This window comes from Mesocricetus auratus, unplaced genomic scaffold, assembly GCF_017639785.1.
Source record: "Mesocricetus auratus isolate SY011 unplaced genomic scaffold, BCM_Maur_2.0 Super-Scaffold_100022, whole genome shotgun sequence".
NCBI lineage: Eukaryota > Metazoa > Chordata > Mammalia > Rodentia > Cricetidae > Mesocricetus > Mesocricetus auratus.
This window is the reverse complement of record NW_024429203.1, coordinates 24,887,648-24,914,138: the sequence shown is the minus strand read 5'-3', so window position 1 is coordinate 24,914,138 and position 26,491 is coordinate 24,887,648. Positions and strand designations below refer to the sequence as shown.

Here is a 26,491-nt window from a genome sequence, read left to right as displayed (position 1 = left end):
ATGCGTGCATCACAGCACACCTGTGGACGTCAGAGGACGACTGAGGATTCCTATTCTCTCCTCCTGCCATGTGGGTTCCAGGGAACTGAATTGATGTCATCAGGCTTCGTGACTTTACCCACTGAGTCATCATGTTGGCCTCTCAGTGTTTTCTGAGTTCCAGCTCTGGAGTCTGACTCTCGAGGCTTGCGTCTGAGCTCTACCTAGTATGTAGTGCGTGGCCTTGGATGAGTCTCATGACCTCTCCGAGTCTCAGCTGTGAAGATTCTGGGAGATAATCTAGCACACAGTAGGTGCTCATTGAATATTAACCATGTTTTTCCTCTAAAGGCTTATCTCTCTGTACCACTGACTCGTTGGTCCCCATCTTGCTCTGCCAAATCAGGCCTGGTCCAGCTTGTGCTGGGCCCAAAGGTCAGAACTGATGGGGGTGAGTCACGTGGGATACCTCAGCTGCAGCTCCACCTCCTTCCTGGACCAGGTGCCACCAGCATGGGACAGGTCCAGAGGTGGTTGCCCGTTTGTACCCTCTCTGAGAAGACTATGTTACCTAAGCTCGTTCAAGAGTGGCTGCCAGTGATTGATTGACAGATATGCGTAGATATCCAAGTTGTCCATGGACACAGAACTTGGCTCTGAGCTAAGAGACTGGGACAGCATGTATACATGTGTGCCCAGCATTCATGTATGCATCAGCCGCAGCATGGAGGGTGTACTGCCTCCTGGCATGCCATAAATGAGTATATTGAGTTCTCCAAGACTGGGACATATGTCATATGCATCTGCAAGTAATCTGCATAGGGAGGGGGGCGGGCAAAGTGAGAACCCTCTGTCTCAGCTGTTGGTGAAGAGACCGCCTTATAGCCAGCTTCAACAGTTAGGGTATGTTGGACACAGAGGGTCAAGTGGTGTTGGCACTCACATCTCTGTCCTACCCTCAGTCCCTTTGCTTGTGTTCATTCAGAGCTCATGGCTGGTGAGACTGACAGTTATACACCATCTATAGCCACCCTTTATATCTGCCCAAACAGGAGCAGAGCAGAGCCCTGCACTTAGCCAAACAGAAGGGGAATGGCAGCCAAGCCTTCAAGATTTCTTCCCCACTGTGATGGTTAATTTTAACTGTCAATTTGACAGACCCTTGAATCACCTGAGAGAGGGGTCATTGGGTGAAGGGTCCTAGACTATACAGAATGGAGCTGAGAACTAGTATTTCATGGCTCTTGCCTTTTAATTGTAAATGTGACGTGACCAGCTGCTTCAAATTCCTGCCACCAAGGCTTTCCCAGGGTAAACCCTCGATGTGTGTTTGTCAGGATATTGCATCATAGCAACAGGAAAAGAAACTAAGATACTCATCCACTGCTGGTTCTTCCCTAGGCCTGGGTCTATAAGTCAAGGACAGTCTTCTCCCCGGAGGATTCTAGGCCAGAAAGTCACCAAATGGCCTCCTGAGGCCCAAGCTAGATGGCTGAGAGGGCACAAGTACTTTGGAAGGGGCGAAGTCCCAGGCCCCAGGTCCCAAGGCATCCTGCAGGTCAGCTCTGTGGGGTCCACACACCTAAGTTCTCCATGCAGCTCAGTATCACGTGGCTGGGGCTCTCTGCCAGCACATTTAGACTTTCCTTGGTTCAGTGGCCATGTCCTATAGAGGGACACTGGCAGGCTTCCCAGACCCTCCCTACTGGTGGAAAAGGACCCAGTTAGCCTGTCAGAGCATTCTCAGGCCAAGGACCAGGTACCACACCCCAGGTTGGGATCTGATTTCCATTGTGCCCTTTGCCTTGGAGCAAGAAGCAAGAGGAGGAAGGGCAGAGAAACCCCTGCCACCACACAGTGCCCAATCCGGGTACCTCTCCTCACCTTCCTTCCCTCCCTGGCTGTCACCAAGGGCTTTTCTCAGAGGAAGCTGAGGTAGAGATGGTGGCCAAAGACCAGCTCAGGTGCTGGGAACCAGTTTTTCCAAGGTGGGTTGTGTGTACTGAGTAGGCCTCTAGCTGACTGGGCCTTTGGTATTTAGCCATAAAATGGAGTTAGCAATGTCTACATCACAGGATTTGGACAACTTACATCTTAGCAGAAAACAAACTATTTTTTTTTGTTTTGAGACAGGGTCAGAGTATGTAGTCCAGGTTGATCCCAACACATGATTGCCCTACCCGTCCCAACACATGATTGTCCTACCTGTCTCCTGAGCACTGGACTCATAAGTAAACACTACCCCAGCCACCCCAGAAAACGGTCAAAAGAATGAATTTCTGATAGATGAGTTTCAAGTCTCAGGCAAAGATAAGGATTAAGAATTCAGATGGCAAAGCCAGGCTCCTTCCTGAGGCCACTCTTTCATACAGACAGGACACTGCCTGCTAAAAGCCCCATGTTTGCATGGGTACCTCTTCCTGTCTCTGGCTGGGCTGTCCATGTTCAGGAGATAGGGAGATTGTGAGTCAGTCCTTCTTTCCTGAGCCAGCTGCCGTAGGTTTCTCCACACTGGGAGATCAGTATTCTGTCCCCATTAACAGGGTAAACAAAGGCTCCTAGAGGTGCTACACTTCTGAGCACAGACTATGTGAGACAGTGTGTGTGTGTGTGTGTGTGTGTGTATCTTTCTCTCTGTCTCTGTCTCTGTCTGTCTGTCTGTCTGTCTGTCTGTCTGTCTGTCTCTCTCTGTGTGTGTGTGTGTGTGTGTGTGTGTGCAGGTAGCAGGTGGTGTGCACATGTGATATGTATGACTGTGGAAGCCAGGTATCAGTCTCAGGCATTCTTCAAGAGCTGTTCACCTTGCTTTATGAGACCGGGTTTCTCATTGGTATCTGGGGCTCACTAAAGAGGTTAGGCTGGATGGCCATCAGCTCTAGGTAGCTGGCTACCTGTCTGCCACCTATCTCCCTGTCCCCAGTGCCGGGATTATAAGTGAACCTTTTTTTTTTTTTCCGAGACAGGGTTTCTCTGTATTGTTTTGGAGCCTGTCCTGGAACTTGCTCTGTAGTCCAGGCTGGTCTCAAACTCACAGAGATCTGCCTGCCTCTGCCTCCCGAGTTCTGGAATTAAAGGTGTGCACCACCAACGCCCGGCTGTTACTAAGGTCTTTGCGCTTGCAAGATGAGCATTTTGCCCAGATGGCCTATTTCCCCAGTCCCAAAGGTATCATTTAAACCCAGGATTTCTTGACTCCAAAGTCTTTGCATCCAAAAGACAATGTCCTCCAGTGCTGCCTGTCTGGGCTGTGGCTCTCAGTACTAGTTCAGGGGACATCTTAGTTTCAAGAAATCTGAGGTCCCTCCTGGGAAGCTGTCTGCCCCACGGTACCCCTTCACCTTCTGTGTGAATGGCCTTTCTACACCTTGCTGCTTGCTCCCAGGTACTCAAGCCATAGGTTGTGTTGGGGTCAGATGTCATCCAGCCATGAGCCCTGTTCCCATCTCAGAATACTATCAGTGGGTCCAGAGGGCAAGACAAGGCACATGGAGGAGGGAGGAGCAAAGGCCTTGGGCTTAGCCTGATCTTTGTCCGTCTCTCACGAACGCCTGTCCAGGCACAGCAGAGGAGACTGCTGGGAGCACAGTGGTGGGTGGACGTCTGAGGTGGCGGTCTAGGGGGGCCATGTGACCTTCACTCTGCCACTGCCCATCTATGACCGCACCAGACTCCCCATTCCATTCTACACTTTCAAGAGGCCTCTGCCAAGAGCCTGTCACTGGCTCCAGGCTATTGTCTGGGCTTGGGGGTGAGGGGTGGGGGGCGGGGAGTCTGGAAGGTCAGTGTGAAGGGCTAAAACATGTCTTAGGCCTGAGGCTTGTCCCCTGAGCCTTTTCCCATCTTACCAGCCTCGTCTAGGGAAGCCAGTAGCTGAGCCCTTGGCTGTGGAGCTGGAGGTGAATACCATGGGCAATCTCAGAGGGATTTCTCAATTCCTCTGGCAGCTGGCTGCATGGCCTCCCTGCCTCAGGCTCTGGTCTGAACTGCTCATCAGGTGACCTTTGCCCAGCTCACTGGGCCTTCTGTGCCCGCTGTCCCATCCTGGGGCCCATATAAAACGGGTCAGGGCCCTCCCGAGTGCCTGCTCAGTTTATCCCTAGAAGCAGCTAGCTTCTCCAGGTAATGCCCCTGGGGAGGACAGGAAGGGAGGGAGGGAGGGAGGGGACAGAGAGCCAGAGGAAGCCTTTGCCACCCAGCTAGCTAGCGGATGGAAGTCTTGGGATCCATGAATAGCCTCCACCCTTGGGTTCCTGGTGGGTGAGGGAAGGCTAAAGGCTGAGGAAGGGGAGGCCAAAAGCCCCGCACTGGGTATTGTCAGAGCTGAAGGAATGGGTCACGCTGTCTCTTGGTTAGCATGCTTAGAGCTATTGGAAGCCTTTGTTATCGATGTCTACTTTAGACAGAAACAATGAGGTCTAGAGCGGAACAGAAACCTGATGTCAGCTAACACGTCGGGGGCCGAGGGTCGGTAGATGTCCCATTCTAAGAAGGGTTTCTACACGCCACCTTTCACCCTGCCTTGGGACCTGGATTTCCTATAGTTCCCTGTCTGAAAGCTGATATCAGTAGGAGAAAGGCTCGGGATTCATCCAAGAGCCCATGGCATTCTCCAGGGAAAGACCTCCGTGTGGCAGGTCCTCCCACAGCATCCCCTCACAAGACAATTTCCTTCAGGTGCGTTGGTGCCATGCAGCCCCGGACGCTCCTCATTGTTGCCCTCTTGGCACTCCTGGCATCTGCCCGTGAGTTTTTTGGGGGGTTGGGCCTGGGGTTTCTGTGGGAGCTGGTCTGGGGACCCTGCCCTGGTAAGTAGTGCCCGGGTAGGAGCTGAGAGCTGCCATGGCTCAACTCTGCTCTTTTGCAGGAGCTAATGAGGTAGAGGGGTCCTTGCTGCTGGGCTCTGTGCAGGGCTACATGGAACAGGCCACCAAGAAGGTCCAGGATGCGCTAACCAGCATGCAAAAGTCTGAGGTGGCTGTGCGGGCCAGGTATGCTCACTGGTCCTCTTTTCTGGTTCCCTCTCCCCTCACCCCTGCCCTAGTCCTGAGACTCCCACACAGGGACTGCGGCTCCCCAAGTTTACTCAGGTTCTAGGCCTGTCTCAGCCTCCGCTCTGTTATGGGGCCTTTGCTGGGTACTGTGACTGAGGTGAGAAGCAGAGCCTTTTTCTGTCTCCTCCACTTCTCAGAGCAGCCTGAGGTGCATAGAGTCCTTGCTGCAAGTTTTCTTCTCTAGAGGCTTGCTTGGGGAGGCCTACCTGCTCTAGTCTCAGCCCTGTGTTTCAGGGCTCCGCCCCAGGCCCGATCTGAGTTAGACATCTGCCCACTATGGGCTGTCACCCCTGCCCCCCCCAATGGCTTTGGCTGACATTTGATATTGACCTATGTAGCAAAAGATGTTGACAAATGTTCTTTGTCCCCAGGGCAGGATGTGGAGAGGGTATTATTTCTCCAACTTTGCAGATGAGAAACCTGGCTCAGAACAGTTAGGTGACCTGGCCTAGGTCATGCAACTCATGGGTCCTCCAGTAATTTTTCCAGTGAGAGGCTGCCCCCCTCTGCCCCACACATTCAGAGTCACCAAATGGGACACCTCCAGGATACTATTTTTATGGACTACAAAGGCAGACCTTAAGAATCAGCCCCCCAGTGCCCAGTGCCTCAGGCGTGAAAGGGAGTTTATTGGGGGGCAGCCATAAAGGTCTGTCTGATCCCACCTGGATGAAGGTGGGGTTTCTTAGGCTGCCCCTGTACCTCCTTTGCCATCTTGTCTGCGCAGGCGATTCTAGGGTGGTGCTAGGCGAAGTGGTTCTGATGACTTGGAGAGCTAGGAGGGCCCTGGGTGCGGGTACAGGGGAGCTTTTCACACACACCTCTATGGATGCCTCTTACTGCTTTAACCTCCAGGGACTGGATGGACGGTGGCTTCACCTCCCTGAAAAGCTACTGGAGCACATTTACTGACACGGTCTCCAGCCTCTGGGATTCTTCCCCCAAGGCCCTACCAGCCCCAGCTACTGAGCCTTGAGACCTCTACGTTCCAAATGTGCTTGTGTGTCCATCCTGCTGGCCTCTGGGCCTGGGTGGCCCCTGAAGGTTGTTTGAAAGGGAAAGTATTGTCATGTTTTCATCCCTCCCCAGAAGTCACCTAAACATGCTGCACCTAATAAAGCTGGACAAGAAGATGCCATGAGTGGGGGTGTCCCATGTACCATGATGTCTGGGCATGGGGATGTGTAGACCTGGGGCTGTATCTCCCCCCATCTCTTTACTTGTCTCTGGGACATTTCTTTCTTTGTAAGCAGAACTAGCTCTGCTTCCCTGCTTTGCCTTGATGTGTTTATGTAAGAGACCGAATCAGATAACAGTCTTGCAATCACAGTCTGTGGCTAACTGTCAAGTGTAGGACAGTGTGGACAATGGAGGACAATGAGTGTGGATTCTGACCAGCTAGTACTTTTATGTCATCTTCAGTGTTGAGGTCAGATGTGATCACAAAACCTGCGCAGCTGGCTCGCATGGTCCAGGCTGCCTGGTCCCTTGAAACATACTGGAAGGAAGGAGGGGAGATGGGAGCCTGGTTGGCTAAGTCTTGACCTCACTGTGGGTACCGTCTGCCCTTCCACAGCAAAAAGTGGGTACTGTCTGCCCTTCCACAGCAGGTTTGCTGTGGCCATGAAACAGCAGTGTTCAAAAGCATGTGACATGCACCTGCACAGCCCAGGAGCCTGATGAACAGTCTTCTTTGTGATAGCTAAACTAGCTAACCTTGTAGATGGAAATGGAGACCCAGTGTCCTCAGAATCCCAACAGGGTTGTTGACTGTGTTCCCACCATCCAGAAGCACTCACTTCAGAGAAATCCAGGGTCACAAAACAGGTCTCCCACACTAGCGAATAAAAGACCTATTCTGAAGGAGGTGGCGGGAATCCCTTGGTTTAAGAGCAAGCACACTGCAGGGCCAGCTGTCCATTTTCTCCTTTGTTGTCACGGGGAAAGGCTCCGCCAGGCATCAGAGGCTCTTTTCTGGACGTCACTGGTGTAACCAGCCACCTAGACTGTGTTCTCTCGGGAAACCCATCAGGGGCTTCTCTTCCTGACCACCCAGAGCCTGCAGTGCCAGTGTCCGAATCTGGAAAGCTTCCCACCCAAACCTGGCTCGATACCTGTCATAGCTCTGTGGGATTAGGGATTTAAAAGCCCACCCCCTCATCCAGGGGCTGATGGAGATGCATCGGGAAGACCACATGCATATGGGCTTGAGGAAGAGCCAGCCGAGTGAGAGGAAGGCGGTTGGTGTGCATACATCCTCACCCGTGTAGACATTACTGGTTGGTTACATTAATTTTTTTAAGTAATTGTGTGTGCCCGTGGCATGCTGGTCTAAATATCTGGGGCTTGGTACGTGGATTGCTTGCCTGGCATGCACAGAGCTCTGGGTTTGAGCCCCAGCACTGAATGAAGTTGGTGTGGTGCTACATCCTTGTAACTTGGGAGATGGAGGCTGGAAGAAGATGAAAAGTTAAAGATTTGCTGCACAATGAGTTTGAGGCCAGCCTTGGCCATCAGAGACACTGTCTTAAAATAAAATGAATAAGTAACTAAATAAGGACTGGGAGGATGGTTCAGGTGGTAAAGGCATTTGCTATACTAATCCCGGAGGCCTGAGTGCAGTCTTTGGGACTCACATGGAGAAAGAGAACTGACTCCTGCAAGATGTCCTCTGATCTCTGCATGTGTTCTGCAGCACACGAAAATCCACACATATTTAAAATAAATGTACTGACACTTTAAATTGTGTGTGTGTGTGTGTGTGTGTGCCTCCCAAGTACTGAATTCAGGTCATCTGGCTTGGTGGAAATTGCCTCTACCTAATGAGTCACCTTACCAGCCCAATGTAATAAAAGTTTTGTTTTGTGTTTCAAGACAGGGTTTCTCTATGTAGCCCTGGCTGTCCTGGCTCTGTAGACCATGCTGGCCTCAAACTCACTGAGATCCACTTGCCTCTGCCTCCCGAGTGCTGGGACTAAAGTCCTGTGACAGCACCGCTGGTAAAAAAAATTTTGTTTTGTTTTAAAGAACAACACATCCTGTCCCACCTTTCTTCGCTAAGTTCAGCGTCAGCTTCCCAGGCTGACACAGACCTAAGGACCATCATTCGCCATTTGGAGATGGATATGAAGGCCTCTCTAATAACTGTGGGGATCAGCATCATGAAGTGTTTTTTGCCCATCTGGCAGGTAGAGTGACTACAGCCAGTTGCCTTTCACAGTGGGCCAGTCTTTGGGTGGGGAGATGACTGTGTGGGAATCTTGCCGAGGGAAAAGGAGAAGTGTTTGCTGAGGGGTTTGGGATTTGTAAATGAGAGAGGATTAGGCTCCAGTCATTTTATCAGCACTTGGCCAATAATTCAAGTCTCTGCATCCTTAAGGTATCCTGGCTCTAGGGAGTGGAAGATGCCTGCAACCGTGGCCCAGGTGGACCCCACGTGGGAACACTTCCAGCACAGGAAACCTGTCCGCTCAAAGCCAGTTCTTTCCCCAGCCACTCCCAATCTGGGCTACAGCACTGGTGGTTTGAGCCTCTGTGGGGTACTTTTCAAGGGGCTCTCTGTTACTTTGCCTGGTCATCTATTTCCCTCCGAACCTTCTTAGGACAGGGATTCTGTCTCACACTCGTAACCATATGTGCCCAGCTTGAGTGAGTTTGGAGAGCTGAGGAGTCCTGTATGAAGGAATCCCCACTGCAACACCGAGTTCCCGAGTCCCTGGATGTTCCTTTAGTGCTCTCCCTGTGCTCCCCAAAGAAAGAAGCCATCCCACTTTGGAAAGGTTTATTCTAAGAAAGCCAATGTAGGGGTGGGGTATGAAGATGGGAGCCTCACTGGGCATTCAGCTTCTTGCTGGCTTCCTCGACCATACTCATTATTCTGGTCTTAAAGCTCTCAAACACGGGCATCAGGCCCTGGCGCAGGTCCTCCAGAGCGGGTTTGGCCTTCTCGCCGAACGCCTTCAGATGGTCAGCGGCCTTGGTGTGGTACTCAGCCAGGGTGGGGCTGTCCTTGAGTTGGGCCAGGCGCTCAGCCAGGCGGTCGCGCATTTGGTCGCTGTAGGGCGTCATCTTTGTGCGCAGAGCGTCAACGTGGTGGCGCATGCGGTCACGAAGATCCTCGCCCAGAGGGGTTAGCTTCTCCTGCAGCTCCTGCAGCTTCTGGCGCGCACCATCGCGCAGCTCGGCGCCCAGAGGCTCCATCTTCTGGCGGTAAAGAGCCACTTCCTCCTGCCACTTGGTCTGGAATTGGTCCAGATAGGGCTGCACCTTCGCCTTCACCTCCTCCAGGTCCTTGTTCATCTCCCGCCTCAGCCATTCTGTCTCCTTTTCCAGGTTATCCCAGAACTCCTGAGTCACTGGGCCCAGCTGTTCCTGCAGGCGACCAACGGTTGAGCCCAGGGTGTCCCAGTTCTCCAGGAGATTCAGGCTGAAGGAGGAGAGAGCAGCTGAGAACCGGCCCCAGGCATCCTGCACTGCCCCAGGTCTAGGTGCAGTCCTGGGTACCACCCATCTCCGAACATAGTTTCCTCGAACACGCACCCCTCTAACGCCCTACCCTTCCTCCACATCCCTCTGTACACATGGCCTGGGGTACCAAGGATGCCTGCCTGGCCAGTTCCCTTTCTGTGCTGGCTGACCGGTTACTAGAGGTAACCCAGGGGAAGGGACTTGCACACTCATAGGCAGAAAGAGGGGTTGTGGTTACCCACCACCCAGGTGAGTCCCGTCCCTGTTCCTCCATTGGACCCTGCCATGGTGCCCAGATGGTAGGAGAGCAGGTCAGTTACATCATCTTTTCACAGGCCTCTTTGCCCACCCGGGATGGACAACCCTTGCCCGGCTCCAGGCCCCAGGCTGGCTTCTCCCTTACTTCAGCTGCTTGCCCAGGGCGGAGGTTTCAAACTGAGACACATATTCTCTGCCGCTGTCTTTCACCGCATCCACATACACAGTGGCGAAATCCTTCACTCTGTCCCATGGGGTCTGGGGGTCATCTCGCTGCCAGAAGTGCCGAGCCTGGCTTCCTGGGGACGGAGGGGGAGACCCGAGTCAGGCCAGCTCTGGGCTGGGGTCTGAGCTGCAGTCGGGCTTGGAATCGGGGAGGAGACCAGAGAGAATTCTGTTCTCTGTGCCCAGGAAGGTAGGCCATGGAGGCGGAAGCAGAAGCCCACCGCTCCCGGATTGTTGCCTCCCCAGACTGGAGGCACCTACCGGTCAGGAAGAGCACAGCCACGGCCAGCACTACAGTTTTCATCCTGAACGGTGTGGGTGACCTGAGGGTTAGAATTGCCGAGCTGAAGGGGGGCTCTGTCACGGAGAAGTCCCACACTTGCACCCCACCTTTAAGCCATGGAAGGAGGAGGATCTAGAGCGGGAAAAGGTCCCAGAAACCCAGAGTGGGTGAGGCATTAGGGAGCCAGAGTAGCTTAGGGCAGGTAGCAGCACTTACCTCCCTGGAGTTCTCCAATAGTCTCTGAGTGCCCCACTCTTGTTCCCTGGCCTATTTATGTCTGGAGGCAGGGGCTGGGCAGGAAGGCTGATAAGCCCAACCCTGGCCCTGTCCCTGCTTACTAGTCCTGACGATGTGGAACTTAGAGTTCAAGGATCAGCTGTGTTCCTGAGGCTGGGCAAACAGAGTGGGCAAACAGGAAGCTGCGGGGGCTGCGGAGCTGGGATCAAGGGTTCAGGAGGAGGAAGCAGGGGAGTGGCGGCAGACTCAGGGGGTCCCCAGGGTTAAGACCTCTGCTCCATCCTCCTTCCTGTACGCCTGTGTTGCTGTTGTCCTCTGAGCCTGGAGTAGGGTTGGGGTAGGAACTTTGGGCTAGTACGCTCACATTCCGCCCCAAAGTTTTCTTGCATTACAAGAAGTTGGTCCTGGTTCCCCGGGTAGGGTATGCCTGTCTCAAGACGCCACATGCCTGATTGGCTTCCCATTCCTAAATCCAAGAACAGCCGAGGTACCAGGAAATTGCCTGGGAGAAATGCAGAGGGGCTCAGGATGAAGACCTGTTTGACACTTCAGAAGACATGAGGCCAGTATGGAGTAGTCAGCTCCTTCCTCCTCCCTCCCTCCCCCTCCCTTTCTTCCTTTTGGAGCCAAGGTCTTTCTGTGTAGCTCAAGCCTACCTCCCACTCAAGACATCCTGCTACATCCTTCCAAGCGCTAGAATATGGCACGAAGCCTAGATTTAAACTGTGTGTGAGGCTGGGCAGTGGTGGCACTCTCCCAGCACTTGGGAGGCAGAGGCAGGTGGATCTCTGTGAGTTCGAGGCCAGCCTGGTCTACAAATCAAGTTCCAGGACAGCCAGGACTGTTACCCTGTCTCAAAAAAAAAAAAAAAAAAAAGAAAGAAAGAAAGAAAGAAAGAAAGAAAGAAAGAAAAAAACGTGTGTATGTGTAAAAATTGCTGGGGATGGAAACCAAGGCCTGCACATGCTAGTCCAGGAGTCTATTATTGTTTCATCACAGACCTTAGCACTGCCAAGGTTTTTGTTATGTGTAGATGTTACACAGCCTCCTCTCCAAAGACAACCTCACCATCTGCCATGGCCACCAAAAGGGCTGGTGTAGTTCAACTATGCTACATCTCCCCAGAGTGCTAAGGGTCTAGGCTCAATTCCCAGTATGGATGATTTGGGGAGCTGAGTATGGTGGTCCATGTCTTCAATTCTTGCAAGAGGGTTCAAAACCAGCTATGGCTACATAGCAAGTTTGAGGTCAGCCTGGGCTACATGGGACTATCTTAAAACAACAAAAAACCCAGATCATCCAGGAAACTTCATCATGGAACCTGTGAATTTCTAAGCTAAAAGGAACTTTTGAGACCATCTGCTGGGGCCTCACCTGTGAAGTTGTTTCGAGATGGGGAGCTGGCGAATGTGAAAGGAATTTGCTGTGTCCCACATCTCCCAGCCTTGGAGGCAGGGCAGGGATGGACCTTGAGCCCAGGTCTCTGCACTTTGGATCCAGGGCAGGCATGTGCTCTGCCCATCTTCCTAGGAAACTCCCCAACTCTCTAGAAACCAGCCAGGAGTCTCTACCAGTTCTGGGAGTTTCTGGGTTCCAGGCCACTCCCATCCCAGGAGGCTTTGGAACCAGAGAGAACCTTGGTTTGAACCTGGGCTCTGCTACTATTCTCAGGGTGACCTGGGTGAGTTACATAACCTCCTACCCCTGGGTTCTTATCTGCTAGGTGAAGATAATGACAGGACACACCATGCCTTCGTTATGATCCCAGTCACTGTGTGAGAAGCAGAACGACAGGATGGAGAAGATGAGTGTACATTTCCTCATGCCAGGAACCCATGCCTGTTGGCTGACATGGAAAAATGCGATTAAGGGACTTGAGCCTGGGGTATCCATCCAGAGGGCACAGTAATCACAGAGGTTCTTTAACACGCAAGAGGAGGCTGGAGAACAGGAACAGGGTAGACGCTGTGAGTGCTGGCCACAGTGATGAGTCAAGGGGCATTGGATGCTGGCAGAGGTGAAGGCGCACATTTTTCTGAATGAAAACTCAGAAGCTTTCAGAGGGAACACCACTCTGCCATGTTTTTAGGCATGGTTTAAACTTCTCAACTCCGGAGCTCTAAGATACTTGTGCTAACCATGAAACTCGAACATGTGTACAAAACTGTTGAAAGGTAACCAGCATGTGTTCTGTGTCCCAGAATCCTCATTTTACTGCCATGGACACATTTGCATTACTAAGCCACATCCTGTGACCCTGGCTGCTGGCAACAGAAATGGGGCAAGGCAGGTGCCTGGCTTGCAGGCGCTGTGATGCAGGACATCTTTTCCAGGACGAAACCAGTCCCATATGTCTGTGGGAGCATGCAGAGGGAGGTGGCCTGCTTGAGAGAACGATGAAGGCTGCCCCAACAGGAGCAGCTTCCTAGATCTTTTCGGGGTTGGGGCAGGAATCTGAGCAGCTGACCTGTTGGCTTCCAGCCTGCTCTCCAGTATTACCTTTCCCTTTGGCTCATTACTGAAATCATGGTGGCTAACTGCTCAAGCCTAACATTTGCTCAGGTTGTCAACTGGATTTCAGCTAACTTGAGACATCTCGTAACTCTGGAGGCCAGGTTTTCTCCCTTGGTATTTTGCCTGTCAGAAAACTGCAGCTCAGAGCTGCTAAGGGCATTCTTGCCCCTCAGCCTTGAGATGGTGCCCCTGGGGCTGGAAGTCAGGTCTGGCTTCTAGTTCTCTCTGATGGTGGCTTCTTGACTTCTGAAGCCTTCATCTTCTTTTCAGGGACATGCCTGGCTCAGGGATTAGAATCCACAACATCAGAGTAGAGAACTCTGGAAAAACCTGTTACTGAGCAGTGTGTTCCTGTCTTGGTATGTAGCCCAGGCTGGTCTCAAACTTGGGGTGATCCTGCCTTGGCTTTCTGTGCTGAAGTTACAAGTGTATATCATCATGCCCACTTTCCTCCCCCACCCCCTCCATACTAACCTGCTAGTGTCAGTCACTTTATCACAAGACACAATTGGATTAAAGTAGTCTAAATAGTGCCTCACTATTCTGGACAGGAAGTCCTTCTGGGCAGATCAACAATAAAATGGGGTCATCATAAATTGAGACCTGGGTTGGCCACTGTTAGGTGTTGGGTGGCCAGGGTTGGTCCAGGGAGTGGAGACAATGCCCGACATTATGGTTTCTACCACCACCCTCACTCCCTCATCTTGGGAGTCTCCAAACTGACTTCTGAATTGGGCAAGTGCTGGCTTGGGATCCCCTAACACTCGTGGGAGTGTTGGCAGCTTCAGGAGCCATGAATGTAGCCCATTTCACAATGTCTGTCTCAACACAGCAGATCATCTGCACAGGGCAATGTAGGTACTCTGTCCTTGGCTGGGCCTGGCACCAGAGACTTGCCAAACATTCACTGGATGAATGGCACTGGTACACTAAAGGTTCTCAGACTGGCAAAGGGTCACAGGAAGGCACAGGCCTTCACTGGTGGCAGCCCCTTCTGGAATATGTACCCAGTAAGAAATGGTGTTGGCAGGAACGGGGAGCTGGGTCTGGGGTCTCCCTAAGCAGCTGAATTCCCAAGGTTTCTTGATTGACAGCCCTGTTACAGAGAGGGCACTGTCACCAACTCTGCATATTGCTCCTGCCTCCTGCTCAGGAGACTAAGGATTTTGTGGTTGAGTGGGTGGGGCCTGGCATCAGCACACAGTCAGTCAGAAAGTCTTCTTCCCTGAGCCCAGAGACGTCCAGGTTTACTTCCAGGAGAGTGAATCCTGTTGCCCTGGATACCCACCCTACCTCTAGCTGAAGGCACCTGGTGACTTTGCCAAGGCAGCACCTGTGGCCAAAGGTGTACTGACTACTTGGGAGTCCTTAGAGCCCATCACTGGCTCCAAGCACAGCTCACCTCAAGCAGCAGTGTGTACTTCAGGCTCTTGGGGGCTCGCCTGAGATGGCATCCTCTGCTCTCAACAATCCCATCGCCAACTCCTAAGTGCCCGCCTCAAAACATTTTTATCTGTAGGAGTGTATGGCGTCTGGATACGGACACCTGAGGAGTTGTCGGGTCCCTGGAACTGGAGCTCTGGGTGGTGTGAGCTGCAGGAAGTTGTGTTCTTTACCAGTCAACCATCCCCCAGCCTCCTCACCCTTTCTGAATGCTCCGTATCCCCAAAGTCAGAGCTGTCTTCTCACAGGACTTTAGCCCTCCCTGCTGTGCCCGGGACCTGCTGGGAATTCTGCCCTTTACTGGAACCCAGGAGCAGACAGAGGGAAACAGTAGGAAAAGCCCCTTTCTGGCCTGTGCTTGAGTAGCTCATGATTCCGCTGACTGAGGTCACCTCAACTATGTTCCATTCAGGGTCAACTCAAGGTTCTCCCTCCTGGAGACCCAACTCTGCAAACACAAATGTGTCCCTTCTGAGGGGTCAGAGTCCACGTGAATGTCTGGGGCACAGTGTGAGGCTGACTTGCAGGCTCAGAAGGCAAGGTGAGGGAGGACCATCACAGCCCCAACCCACAGCTGGGGATTTCTCCAGATAACTGTGTCCCTCCATCCCCACCCCATCTGCTTCCCTCAGCTAGACTCTCAACTGTAAGGCAAACAACATATCAGTGTTAGAACATAATAAGTTTTTATTTCCACAACCTCCTACTGTCCAACCAAGTTACTAAGTTGTAAATGTCCCACACAAACAAGGACAAAATGTCTTAGCAACTTGAACCTGGAGATTTTTGTTAAGCCTTTTTTTTTAAGTTTAACAGAAATGAAAAAGAAAAAATACTTCTTACATTTTCAAAGAACAGAAATAGCAAAGTATATTCATATACATTCAACATATTGCGCATATTGGTTACTACAATATAAAGCAATGGTGATCTTGAAAATAGATTGCAAGATGGCACGGTTAATAGGCTCACTGGTTTTCATTCTGGGTGGCTCTGGAGGGTGGCATCTGCTCTTCCATCAATCCAGTACCATGTAAACAGGTCAGGCTGAGCATTCGGAGCAGCAGGGCACGCCCAGGATATCAGAGTTGGACTGAAATTAGAAGCCAACAACGGTTCTTCAAGCTTTCTTGGGAAGTCAGACTTCTGGTGAGTAATTGATGACCCCATGTAGTGGATATTGGAGGATATGGGACCATGGAACAGGCCCCTAGCAAAGCTCTTGCATTGAAAACAAACCCACTCAAGGGACAGTGGGCTGAGAAGCAGGCTGCGGGTGTCAGTGGAGAAGGATAAGCTGGGTGGGGACCCTACTGGCAACATCCGGATGCCATGCTAGGCAACTGCTTCCTTCTGTGCAAATGCAGAGGCTGGAGACCTCTGGCTCTCAGAAATGAGGGCTAAGAGTCAGAACAGAGACCACTTCTCGCTGGCTTTGAGGACCAGGAGAGAACAAGACTTCGCTCAGCCCCCAGGCTGCAGAGGAGACTTTGGTTTCTATCAGCAGAGAGAGGAAGGTAAGGACGTAAACACTAGCTATTGCGTATGCACTGCTTCAGGTGGGGGGGGGGGCCACTGCATCCGTCGATGGCACAGAGGAGAGTGGCTCACAATGCCAATGCCAAGGAGAACGCTTCAAACAGAAGGCGCAAGCCACAGTTCAATAGCACAGAATCTGGTTAAACAATTCTCTTTTAAACAAAAATTATTTTGTCTTTATTAATAATAACAATAATAACAATAATATCAACATTTACCAAAAACAATTCCTACATGATCAAGAATTAAAATGTAGGGGCCGAAGATGCTAGGGAGAGGAGGAAGTTAAGGGACTCCATACAACCTCCTATTCTTGTCTGTGACAGAGGCTGAAAGGGAAGGGCATATATACACGCTCATATATATGCACACATGACTTTTTACCACGCAGCCGAGAGTAAGAATGGAGGCCACACAGACAGCACAGTGCACCACTGCGGGTGTTCACTCATAAGGGGGACCAGTTGGACGGTGGCTGGAGGGGAGCTGAGCCACACGCAGAGGGGCCCACACTGAGCTACGCTGGTTGGAACCTTCAGCATCAGGACCATTCATCCACACTGGGCTCTGATGGAATTTTGCTGGGCCAGATACAGTTCTGGTAGCGCCCAGCAGGAGACTGTGTCAGATTCCAGGTTTGGGTTTTTCTTTCTTTTCCTCTCCCTTTCTTAGCCACTGAGCTCCGGTCTAGCATTTGTTCCTGGCAGACTAGAGCAGAGGGAGAGAGGCTGCGGAAGAGAGGGTCCTGAGGTTCAGCCCCTGAGTACTAACCGCTGGCTCCTCTGCCTCAGAAATGGAAATGAGAAAACAAAATCAAGAGAAAGAGAGAGAGAGAGAGAGAGAGAGCTGAAGAAAGGAGGGGTGGGGGAGGAGAAGAAAATCATCCCCAAAGAAAAATTTCCAAAACAAAATACAAGCAAACCTCCAACACCAGAAACTCAAGCACACCAGATGCCGGTTCCCAGAAGGTGGAGAACATGGATTTCCTGTTTATTTCCTTGGTGCCTTGGTCATACAAACATAGCAAAAGTCCCTCCCAACCTAAGCGTCGGCCTCCTGGTGCCCAGGGTGGGGAAAGAAGCTGTACTGTTCTGGTGGAGACGCAGATGGCAAAGGGGCGCATCGCTGCTGGACACTGTTGGCTTAGGTCGGTCGCCTCCTCCTCAAGCTGCACACACACCTGGGAAGCAGACACAGGACTTTTTTGAAGAAGCGGGGCTCGAGTCTTCACGCGCACTCCCTACGGCTTTCTAATGGTACTGGAGCTGGAACTCAAGGTCCTGCGTGTGCCATGTGTGGCTCTACCAGCAACCCACATGCCCGAAGACCCTCAGTGAAGTCTTAGGTGTCACTGTATGAGCCTTGCCACACTGAGCCCTGCCATGCCCCTATCTGTGGCTTCACTTTCCTGGAGTCTTCCTATCTCCACAGAGACAGAACTACTAGGACCCTCCACACCTTTGTTAAGCCAGTCAGTCCACCTTTTCAGCATGGGTCTCAGACTACAGATCCTTTGTTTACTCCTAACGAAGTCCAGCTGGGGCAGTTCTGTGGCAGAGCGCTTGCCTAGCCCTGGGTTCTATGGTCAGCACCAAAAACGCCAACACACACAACAACAAAAACAATGAGCGAGGGAGCATGGCTGGATCTGTTCTTTGGATGGGTTTCACCCTTCAGGATAGAGTGTAAAGATTACTCCCTTTCTTAGTGTGCTGTCCAAAGGTCACTGGCCTCTGTCCTTTGCAGCTGTAGCTCACTGGATCTCATAAGAGACATACTATCTATAGCATGAGGTAGGCCACGTACCTTTTCTCTATAATAAAAACCTTAGCCCATCTCAAAACTAACTTAGAACTTAATGAAAAAACGAGGCAGATGGGAAGGCTGCAGGTTAAGAGTGACACTCAGGCTCGACCAGGTGCCACACAGGCAATGCACATGCTGAAGGGATCAGGGGCTGGCACTGGGCCACAGGGCTGGGTCCTGACCAGGGTGGCACTCACTCTCCGTATCCTGCTACACGCCGGCCTGCTCCATGCTGAAGGAGACCTCAGGGTGCTTGTGGCTGAGCAGGATGTCTGTAACACACGTAGATGGATAGCGAGAGGAGTTTACATGCTGGCTGCCATCACTCAGGCCTGGATGCTCGTGGCCTCCCAGACTCACCCCACACTCTGCAAGACCAAAAAGAACAAGTGAGACAGGAGAGGGGGGAGGGGGAGTGAGACAGGAGAGGGGGGAGGGGGAGTGAGACAGGAGAAGGGGGAGGGGGAGTGAGACAGGAGAGGGGGAGGGGGAGTGACACAGGAGAGGGGGAGGGGAGTGACACAGGAGAAGGGGGAGGGGGAGTGACACAGGAGAGGGGGAGGGGGAGTGAGACAGGAGAGGGGGAGGGGGAGTGAGACAGGAGAAGGGGGAGGGGGAGTGAGACAGGAGAGGGGGAGGGGGAGTGACACAGGAGAGGGGGAGGGGGAGTGACACAGGAGAAGGGGGAGGGGGAGTGACACAGGAGAAGGGAGAGGGGAGTGACACAGGAGAAGGGGGAGGGGGAGTGAGACAGGAGAAGGGGGAGGGGGAGTGAGACAGGAGAAGGGGGAGGGGGAGTGAGACAGGAGAAGGGGGAGGGGAGTGACACAGGAGAAGGGGGAGGGGGAGTGAGACAGGAGAAGGGGGAGGGGAGTGACACAGGAGAAGGGGGAGGGGGAGTGACACAGGAGAAGGGGGAGGGGGAGTGACACAGGAGAAGGGGGAGGGGGAGTGACACAGGAGAAGGGGGAGGGGGAGTGACACAGGAGAAGGGGGAGGGGGAGTGACACAGGAGAAGGGGGAGGGGGAGTGACACAGGAGAGGGAGGTACTTGTCTAGCAAACCCAGTCAGACTCCTGCTCTGACTCCACAGCAGGCCCTTCAGACTTGAGGGACACTTCCTGACCACCTTCCCCCTTTCCTTTCACAACCTTCATAAGCAGCTGGCATAAGAGGGAGAAGAGGAGAAACCCCTCAGAAGCCTTTTCTTGAGGCTGGTGGGAGGAAAACTAGTGAGTACCCAGAAGGAGCCAGGCCAGGACACTTTTTCCTGGGCATTGCACTCATAAACAAACCCGCGGGAGACCAGCATCCCTCAAGACACAAGTCAGGCTATGCATGCTACTCTCTTGATGTCTCCACAGATAAGAACTTGGGATCAGGAAGGTCAAGGCTCTGCCTGCAAAGCTTAGGAAGGGTGAACCTATCTATTACCAGGCCTCTATTTATGGTCTCTTGCCCTGGCTCTATAGAGACACAGAAATGTTCTACTAGGGTAAGAGGCCCTCTAGATGTGGAAAGAGCTGTGGTTGAAGGTGCCTCCTGTTGCAGCTTGGACTGGGGTGACTCTGTGCTGACAGAAGCCAGAGTCCCGTATACATGCACTCTCAGGGAGATGAGTGGTGAGTGACACTGTGTGTAGCACTTCACACGGTGAACCGTTTCCACAGAAGCCTGGAGCAGTCCCTCTGGGGAACTACCCAGGAGTATCGATGGGCAAGGCCTTACCTTCATCTTCGCCATCCTGAAACTGCTGGCTGCCCATGAGTGAAGACTGACTGAGAACGGCGTCTGCCATGCGGGCAGAGCTCAGTGCCTTTCCTGCCACCAGGCTCATTCCTGGCAAGGTATCCAGCTGCACCTGCAGAAAACAGCCAGGAGTGAGGTTGCCAGACAATCCCCTGCACGGCAGCTCAGGCCCTCAGGCACAGAGCTGCTGACTGCTTTCTGAGGGGCCAGCCCCGTTCTCGAGTGCCCTGTGTAACAAGGTGGCTGCTGGGCATGTGAAACATGCATGGCAGAAGAAGCAAATTCGCTATCTTGTGTGACTTCAACACTGTCACATCTCAACAGCCACAAACGGCTGGCTGATGGCTGATGGCATCTAGGCACCACTGTGGCTGGGTGTGTCCCCGCTGACTGGCTTTGCTGTGACAGGTCAATTCTCAAGAAAGCCAGAGACAGGGAAACAAGAAAAGGACCAAGAATTAAGGGTTCATAGGTTGAGGCATGGCTTTAAATTTCTGGGAGAGGTTAAGACCCCAGATATTAGCTTATTTGATTCCAAAGTCTAACATTTGGATGAAAGATTACTCTGGGATGCCACCAGAGCTAAGGCTTGTCTGTTAGGGAAAATCAAGAGATGCAGAAGGGGAAGTTCTGCTTGCAAATTAAGATTGGTACCACCATCCCACCTCTAAGCAGCAGGAGGGGCCAACATACATATGCATCATCACTGTTCTGGATCGTGTGGTGTCTCTGGAGGGTCCGAGACCTGAGAGGCTCACTGACTGAGGGCCGAGTTGGATACCCCAGCCCGTTGTGATCCGGCAGCTCCATTGCTTGTCCTGGAGAACTTCCATCCATGCGGCTCCCTATGATAGACTCTAGGAAACGGAGCACAACAGGGTGAGCAGGCCCATGGCTTTTCTCAGTGATGCCAACTCTCACGCAGCCCCTCGCAAGAGACAATAAATGTGAGGAAGACCATAACTGCCCAATTGTCAGCCAGCCAGCACCAGTGTTAGAGGAGCTGGGGCCAGCTTGACCATACCAGGTCCTACAGCAAATATGAGTTTCTTTAGGGTACTCCCTGCCCTAGGGGAAAACCCAGCTCTTTGGTATGAGCTGGGCCACACTCATCCTCTTTCCCTGCCTCTCTGCTGGCTGAGCTTGTGTTTGCTCCCCAATCGGCATACAGAGAGAACTCTTGAGTTGCCAGGGCTTCCAGCCTGAACTCCATGGATGCGGCTTCTGCCTTAGCACCACCCCGGGTCTCTCCTCCTGTTCCCACCGCCACTTCTAATGCTGCCCATGGTTCCTTCACCTTCCAGAAAAGCGCTAGCGCAGAGCTGTGCTTGACCTCACCCCCGTGGCTACTTTGACAACATCTAAGTCCATGGCTTCAGCTACACTGAGTCTATGTAAAGACATCCTATAACGGGACCAGCAAGATGCTCAGCGAAGAGGGAGACTTGCCAGCAAACTTGGTGATCTGAGTTCAATCCCCAGAACCCACCTAGTAAGACACATGATTCCACATGTGTGCTCATGCATATGCACACACACTAAATAAATGTGAAAAGAATTACTGAAATGCTTTCTTATGTTCCAGATCCATAGACCCAACTATTTTCTTGGATAGCTAACCAGTATGTAACACTTACGTCAAATTCCAAACTCGTCAACTTACCCAGAACCTGTTACTCCTTTAGACACCCTTGTTTGAGCCCCTTATTTCCCTCATCTTTAAGGGATAAGCTCTTGGAGTCACACTGGATTCCTTTTTTCCGGTCCCACAGTAGCCAGCGGTGGACACTTCAGTCCCCAGACTTTCTGCTTTCTGTCAAGGCCCATTACCTGTCGCCTAGATCGTTTTCTAACCACCACCCGTTACTACTCTATAAAGACTACGCTAATCTTTTTGTTTTTATCCCTACTCCTAATTTTATATGTGTGCACTTGTGTTATATGTATATAGTACATGCAAATGAGTCTAGGTGTGCATGTGTCTGTTACATGTATGTGGTGCATGCATTGTATATATGTAGTGCTACATCCTAGCTCTTGTTCAAAGATTTAAAACATTAGATTGAATTAGTTGTGTGCACATGGGTTTGCACATGCTATGGCTTGTATGAGGAGGTGAGAGGACAACTTTCAGGAGTTGATTCTCTCCTTCCATTGTAGGTTGCAGGGCTCAAACTCACGCCATCAGGATTTTACCCACTGAGCTATTTCACTGCTATCAATCAGGAGCAGGCAGCAAAGCCAGACAGTCCTGGCTCTTGGAATTTGGCATCCTTCTCCTTCTTCCAGACGCCTCTGTGTGTGTGTTTCCTGTCTGTTCTTTCCCACTTTGAACTGTTTAGATCTAAGAAATGAGGCCTCTCCAAACCCAAGCACCCGCCCAGCCTTTTTGAAGTCTTTCAGGCTCTGCTTTCCTGCTCTTAGCTCTCCTGCCTGGCTTCCTGAGTGATGCTCACAGCCTGAGAATGCCACCAGGACATTAAGAGCTATCACTTGGCAAATCAGGTGACCAGCTTTCTTGGGTGCCCGGTTTAGCGCTCCCTCCTCCTCCAAGTGGAGGTGGCACAGTGGCCATGAGCACAAGTCTGGGAGGGGGAGGGGAAGACTCAGCTTGACTCTGGCTTCATTGCTTCCAGCAGAGGTGGGAGGAGGAGGAGGAGCCAGGGAGTTGATCCTTCTAGACCTCTGCTTCTGCTAACAGGGCAAGGGACACTGGACAAGTTAGTTATCCAAACTTTAATTGTCCGAGTGATGATCATGAACCAGATCCAAGGATGAGAACACAGCTCAGCAGCAAAATGCTTGCTTAGTATATGTAGGACCTGTGTGTGATCCTTTAGCATCATAAAAAAATAAACCCACAACAGATGAAAATGAAGCATACTGATAGGAGTTGGAGAGCAGGTTTTTACTGGAAGGGTCGGCACCTCACATTCAGAAGCTGTGCTGGGAAGGGGTAGAGTGGGAACAGGGAGCTGCTGGGGTAAGGGTCTTGGCTGTGTGTTGAAGACCGGTCACTAGCATGTGGCACTAATAGGGAAAGTCAATAGAATGAAGTCAGGCTATGGCTGGTGAGATGGTTCAGCAGGTGAAGCACTTGCCATTAAGTCTCATGATCTGAGTTCAATCCCCAGGACCCCAGGTGGGAGAAGAGAACTGACCCTCCTCAATTGTTCAGAGCTGTATGCAAATTCTCTCTCTCTCTCTCTCTCTCTCTCTCTCTCTCTCTCTCTCTCTCTCTCTCTCTCTCTCTCTCTCTCTCTCTCTCTCTCTCTCTCTCTCTCTCTCTCCCCTCCCTTCTTCTGCACTCCCTCTCAGGGTGGCAAGATGGCTCTGTGGGTAAAAGGTACTTGCAATAACCCTGATGACCCGAGTTCCATCCCATCCCTGGAACCACAGCGTGAAAAGGGGAGAACAGATTCCCACATGTTGTCCTCTGACCTCCACATGAAGGCTATGGAACATAACCCACCTACCTGCAGTACACAAAACAAACAATAAAAAAATGTTCTTTAAAACATCAGGACACACCGGGCGGTGGTAGCGCACGCCTTTAATCCCAGCACTTGGGAGGCAGAGGCCAGTCTGATCTACAAGAGCTAGTTCCAGGACAGACTCCAAAGCCAGAGTAATCCTGTCTTGGAAAACCACACACACACACACACACACACACACACACAAAACCAAAAACAAAACAACAACAACAACAAAAACATTAGGACACTGGGATGTGTCCTTGACTGGGACTTGGGAGCCAGGTCCCCCTTTGTTCCCTCTCTGTTTCCCAGCCAGAATGAGGTGTAGCTTTGTTCCAACGCGTCATGCCTTGCCATGAAGTGTTGCCTCACCACAGGCCCCAAAGCAACGAGGACAAATTATAGTTGAAACCTGACAGATCTTTCCTCCTTATTAGCTGGTCTCTTCAGAGATTTGTCACAATGACAGGAAGCTACCACAGGCATAAAGGAAAGAATACAAGGGCCAAGAGTGAGGCAGCATAAGCAGGGTCCAGGACTATCACCACTAAAGTACACAAAGTGTGGCAGTCAGGGAGCCTCTCCTTTACCCTTAAGGCCCCTTATCTGACAGGTTAAGGGCTCCAAAACCCTGACACAAGTGGAACGTCTACGGTAAACATTAAGGGCTCCACAGGTAAAGGAATGAGTCTAGGAAGAGTGCTGAGCCTCAAAGTCCACAGATGAGACCTGCTGACCAGGGGCTGTAAAAAGACCAGCCCGCTGTCCAAGGGACAAGAGTCTCTGGCGGCCTTTATGCCATTTCAGGAGCTGGAAGAACAAGCAGGCTCACAGGGGTATATAAATAAAGCAGGACCATGCATTCCAATAACCAGGGGGATATAGAGGGGAGGGTGACTGTCTGAACAAGGAACAAAATGCACAAAGGGATCCAATGCACACCCCCACCCCTGGGGGGACTCTGGGGCAGTTTGCGTAACTGTTGAATCTGTCAATGTTGACTCGTCCTTACTATTTACTGGGTTTTAAGAGTAAATGAGAAACGGCATGTTTGCCTACCTCTAAAAGGCTCTAAGGGTTAACATCTTAATCCCTCCAAGGCTGTCAGCACGTTACCCTTCAGGCCTGAAGCTGACTGGGCTCGGAGAAGAGGATGTGGTTTTCTGAGTCTAAGTTGGTAACCTCGTTGTATAAGCTGGTTGTGCTATTGCATTTATTTACTTATGTAGTAAAAGCTGCAGGCCCCTGAAACAGTGCAGCAAGAGGGTGCACCCTATTTTCACTCCTCAGAGTAGAAGACAATGAGACTGTAGGCAGTAGAGGGCAGAGTTAGCCCTGAAACCTGTAACATTTGGAAGAAATTTCTGGCAAAGTGTGTGTGTGCTCAGTGCTCTGCCCAGGCTGGCCTCCTACTGACTGGTGGCAAACAGACATACAGGAAACAGGAAACCATGGACACAGGACAAGGGCATCTAAGTTCCCTAGACTAACATCAGTAAGCTTTGCTCATCCACCCTTAAGAAACACTAGTATTTCCAGAGTTCTGTGCCTGTGAACTATAGCACATTCCAGACCACTTCTGATACAGCTCTTCATGACTAGGGCCCGAGGACAGGCCCTCCAGCTTTTCCTCCCACACCCCCAAACCCCACAACACAGGCTCAGTAACTTGTATTCAATTTCTCTCCTACAACTCCATTGAGACATTCGAGAACCATCAGGTTCCTCTATCCAAACAGGGTGGCAAGGGTAAGGGTCTTGCCCTTCCTGTGGTCTCATGGAACACATTGTTAGAACCCTTTCTTTGCAAACGTCATGGTAAACGATCTGCAAAACTTCTCTATTCTTACTATGATTGTGCATGTATATAATATGTATGTCGGTGCCATGGAACATATGTGGAGGCCAGAAGATACATTTTTGGAGCTATTTCTCTTCTTCTGCTCTTACATGGGTTCTGGGATCACACACAAGTTGTTAGGCTTGCATGGTGAGTGCTTCCCCCACTGATCCCTCTCCCCAGCCCACTCTAAAGTCTGATAAAAACTGAAAATGTAGATGGGTGTGGTGGCATAAACCTGTAATGTCAGTACTTGGAAAGCTGAGTTAGGAGGATCATGAGTTTAAGGCCAGCCTGGGTTACACAGTGACACCCTGTCTTTAAAAAGAGGGGATGGGGAGGGAGAGAGAGGAAAAAGAAAAGACTGAGAAATTATAGGACAAGACAACTCCTACTGAAATGGGATTTTTCTTTTTGAAGGGAGGGTGTTTGTTTTTTGAGACATAGCTTCTCTGGGTAACCTTGGCTGCAATGGACCTCATTCTGTAGACCAATCAGAGATCCTCTGCCTCCTAAGTGCTGGGATTCAAAGTGTGTGCCACCACAGCCTGGCTTCTGAAATGGGATCTTAACACACCCTCTCAGGTGGGTGTGAGAGGGAAGCATGAACTGAGTCAAAAGCACCAAGCACAGAGCAGGGGTTCTACAAGGTTTCATTTAGCTTAGTATCCCTCACTACCGGAAGAACAAACAGAAGCGTGTTTACCGAGCAGACCCCAGTCAACTAGTGGCAGCAGCAGGACAGTGGATCTCCTCCAGAGAGGATTGCTTTGAACACACAGGCGGACCCCAACATGCACACTCAAAGGGGTTCTGAAGCAACGGCAGCAGCGTGCACTGGGCTTCACTAATTCATGAATGTCCTCCCTGCACCACTTCACTCTTCCGGGCCTAAACTCACATAACCACACATACCTGTGTGGCTTTGCTGGGGGCAGACATTAGAAAGGAGACCATAACATCTCTGATACAACAGCAGACAGGTGGGAGTAAAGGAAGCTTCTACAAAACTAATGTCAAAGGTCAGGGGTAAAGGTCAATGATAAATACTACCCAATAGGGTGAGAGCCACCCAGAGAAAAACTGGGGATAAGACTGTAGGGACAGGGCAACTTTGAACTTTGGGGCCAACAAGATATTTGTAGGGGACAGTGGCAGTGATGGTGGTGGCTGTGGACAGGGAGGAAGGAAAGGGGAGTCACAGTGGTTGGCTAGCTAGGAAGGGCAGATCTGACGATGAAGTAACTATAACATGCAGCATGGATGTGAAATGAAGCCTTTGACCAGGAAGAGATCTGGCCGGGACCAGTTGGCAGCCTGGAAATCACTTGGAAGTTGTTCTAACTGCCAGGAGAATGAAGCGGTGTGCCATGATTCTCATGGCAATATGAAGCTGGACCTAAACAAAACTCTGCCTCTTAGAAAAACTTTCCCCTTAGCTTCTCCTAACTCTTCCCTGTGCTACACCAAGCAAGCCTGGGTGCAGATGGGTCTGAGACAGTCACCTGGCTCTTTCCTGTGCTTCTTCCCCAAGCCCAAAGGGCAGAATCCTCTCTGTCCATGTGCTACTAAGCTTCTAAAAACCTTCCCATTCTTCTACACAGCCAGCCTCACCCTATTCTGG

General features: G+C 51.4%; 3 protein-coding genes across 5 annotated transcripts in view; 1 reads left to right on the top strand and 2 right to left on the bottom strand.

Annotated features, from left to right (window-relative positions):
- Positions 1 to 212: 212 nt before the first annotated feature.
- Positions 213 to 6,171, top strand: Apoc3 (apolipoprotein C3). 3 transcript variants are annotated; one of them, XM_040729730.1, is made up of 4 exons: positions 213 to 289; positions 4,654 to 4,721; positions 4,844 to 4,967; positions 5,886 to 6,171. In XM_040729730.1, the coding sequence occupies exons 2-4, from the start codon at positions 4,667 to 4,669 to the stop codon at positions 6,004 to 6,006; spliced, it is 300 nt and encodes a 99-aa protein (XP_040585664.1). In that variant the 5' UTR covers positions 213 to 289; positions 4,654 to 4,666; the 3' UTR covers positions 6,007 to 6,171. The 3 variants fall into 3 exon arrangements, with proteins under 3 accessions (XP_040585664.1, XP_040585663.1, XP_005069336.1); XM_040729729.1 differs by lacking the exon at positions 213 to 289 and adding an exon at positions 3,507 to 3,567; XM_005069279.4 differs by lacking the exon at positions 213 to 289 and adding an exon at positions 3,979 to 4,098.
- A 2,626-nt stretch (positions 6,172 to 8,797) lies between these two features.
- On the bottom strand, positions 8,798 to 10,509 carry Apoa1 (apolipoprotein A1). Its single transcript, NM_001281657.1, has 4 exons — positions 10,480 to 10,509; positions 10,242 to 10,303; positions 9,901 to 10,054; positions 8,798 to 9,456 (listed from the first exon to the last, which is right to left on the bottom strand). Exons 2-4 carry the CDS (start codon positions 10,282 to 10,284, stop codon positions 8,859 to 8,861), a joined length of 795 nt encoding a protein of 264 aa, NP_001268586.1. The 5' UTR covers positions 10,285 to 10,303; positions 10,480 to 10,509; the 3' UTR covers positions 8,798 to 8,858.
- Positions 10,510 to 15,126: 4,617 nt separating this feature from the next.
- Sik3 (SIK family kinase 3) overlaps positions 15,127 to 26,491 on the bottom strand; it is a 225,485-nt gene continuing 214,120 nt past the window's right edge. Inside the window, 4 exon segments of the mRNA XM_013112888.3 lie at positions 15,127 to 17,176; positions 18,000 to 18,170; positions 19,531 to 19,663; positions 20,245 to 20,408. Of these exon segments, the coding sequence (XP_012968342.2) occupies positions 18,013 to 18,170; positions 19,531 to 19,663; positions 20,245 to 20,408 (455 nt within the window). The 3' untranslated portion in view covers positions 15,127 to 17,176; positions 18,000 to 18,012.

Excerpts from the sequence above, each read along its gene's own strand:
- Apoa1 (NM_001281657.1), bottom strand. The coding sequence starts at position 10,284 with ATGAAAACTGTAGTGCTGGCCGTGGCTGTGCTCTTCCTGACCG. Across the intron at positions 10,055-10,241 it reads GGCTGTGCTCTTCCTGACCG|GAAGCCAGGCTCGGCACTTC; the intron begins GTAGGTGCCTCC and ends CTCCGTCCCCAG. Across the intron at positions 9,457-9,900 it reads GCCCTGGGCAAGCAGCTGAA|CCTGAATCTCCTGGAGAACT; the intron begins GTAAGGGAGAAG and ends CTCCTCCTTCAG.
- Apoc3 (XM_040729730.1), top strand. The coding sequence starts at position 4,667 with ATGCAGCCCCGGACGCTCCTCATTGTTGCCCTCTTGGCACTCCTGGCA. Across the intron at positions 4,722-4,843 it reads GGCACTCCTGGCATCTGCCC|GAGCTAATGAGGTAGAGGGG; the intron begins GTGAGTTTTTTG and ends GCTCTTTTGCAG. Across the intron at positions 4,968-5,885 it reads GAGGTGGCTGTGCGGGCCAG|GGACTGGATGGACGGTGGCT; the intron begins GTATGCTCACTG and ends TTTAACCTCCAG.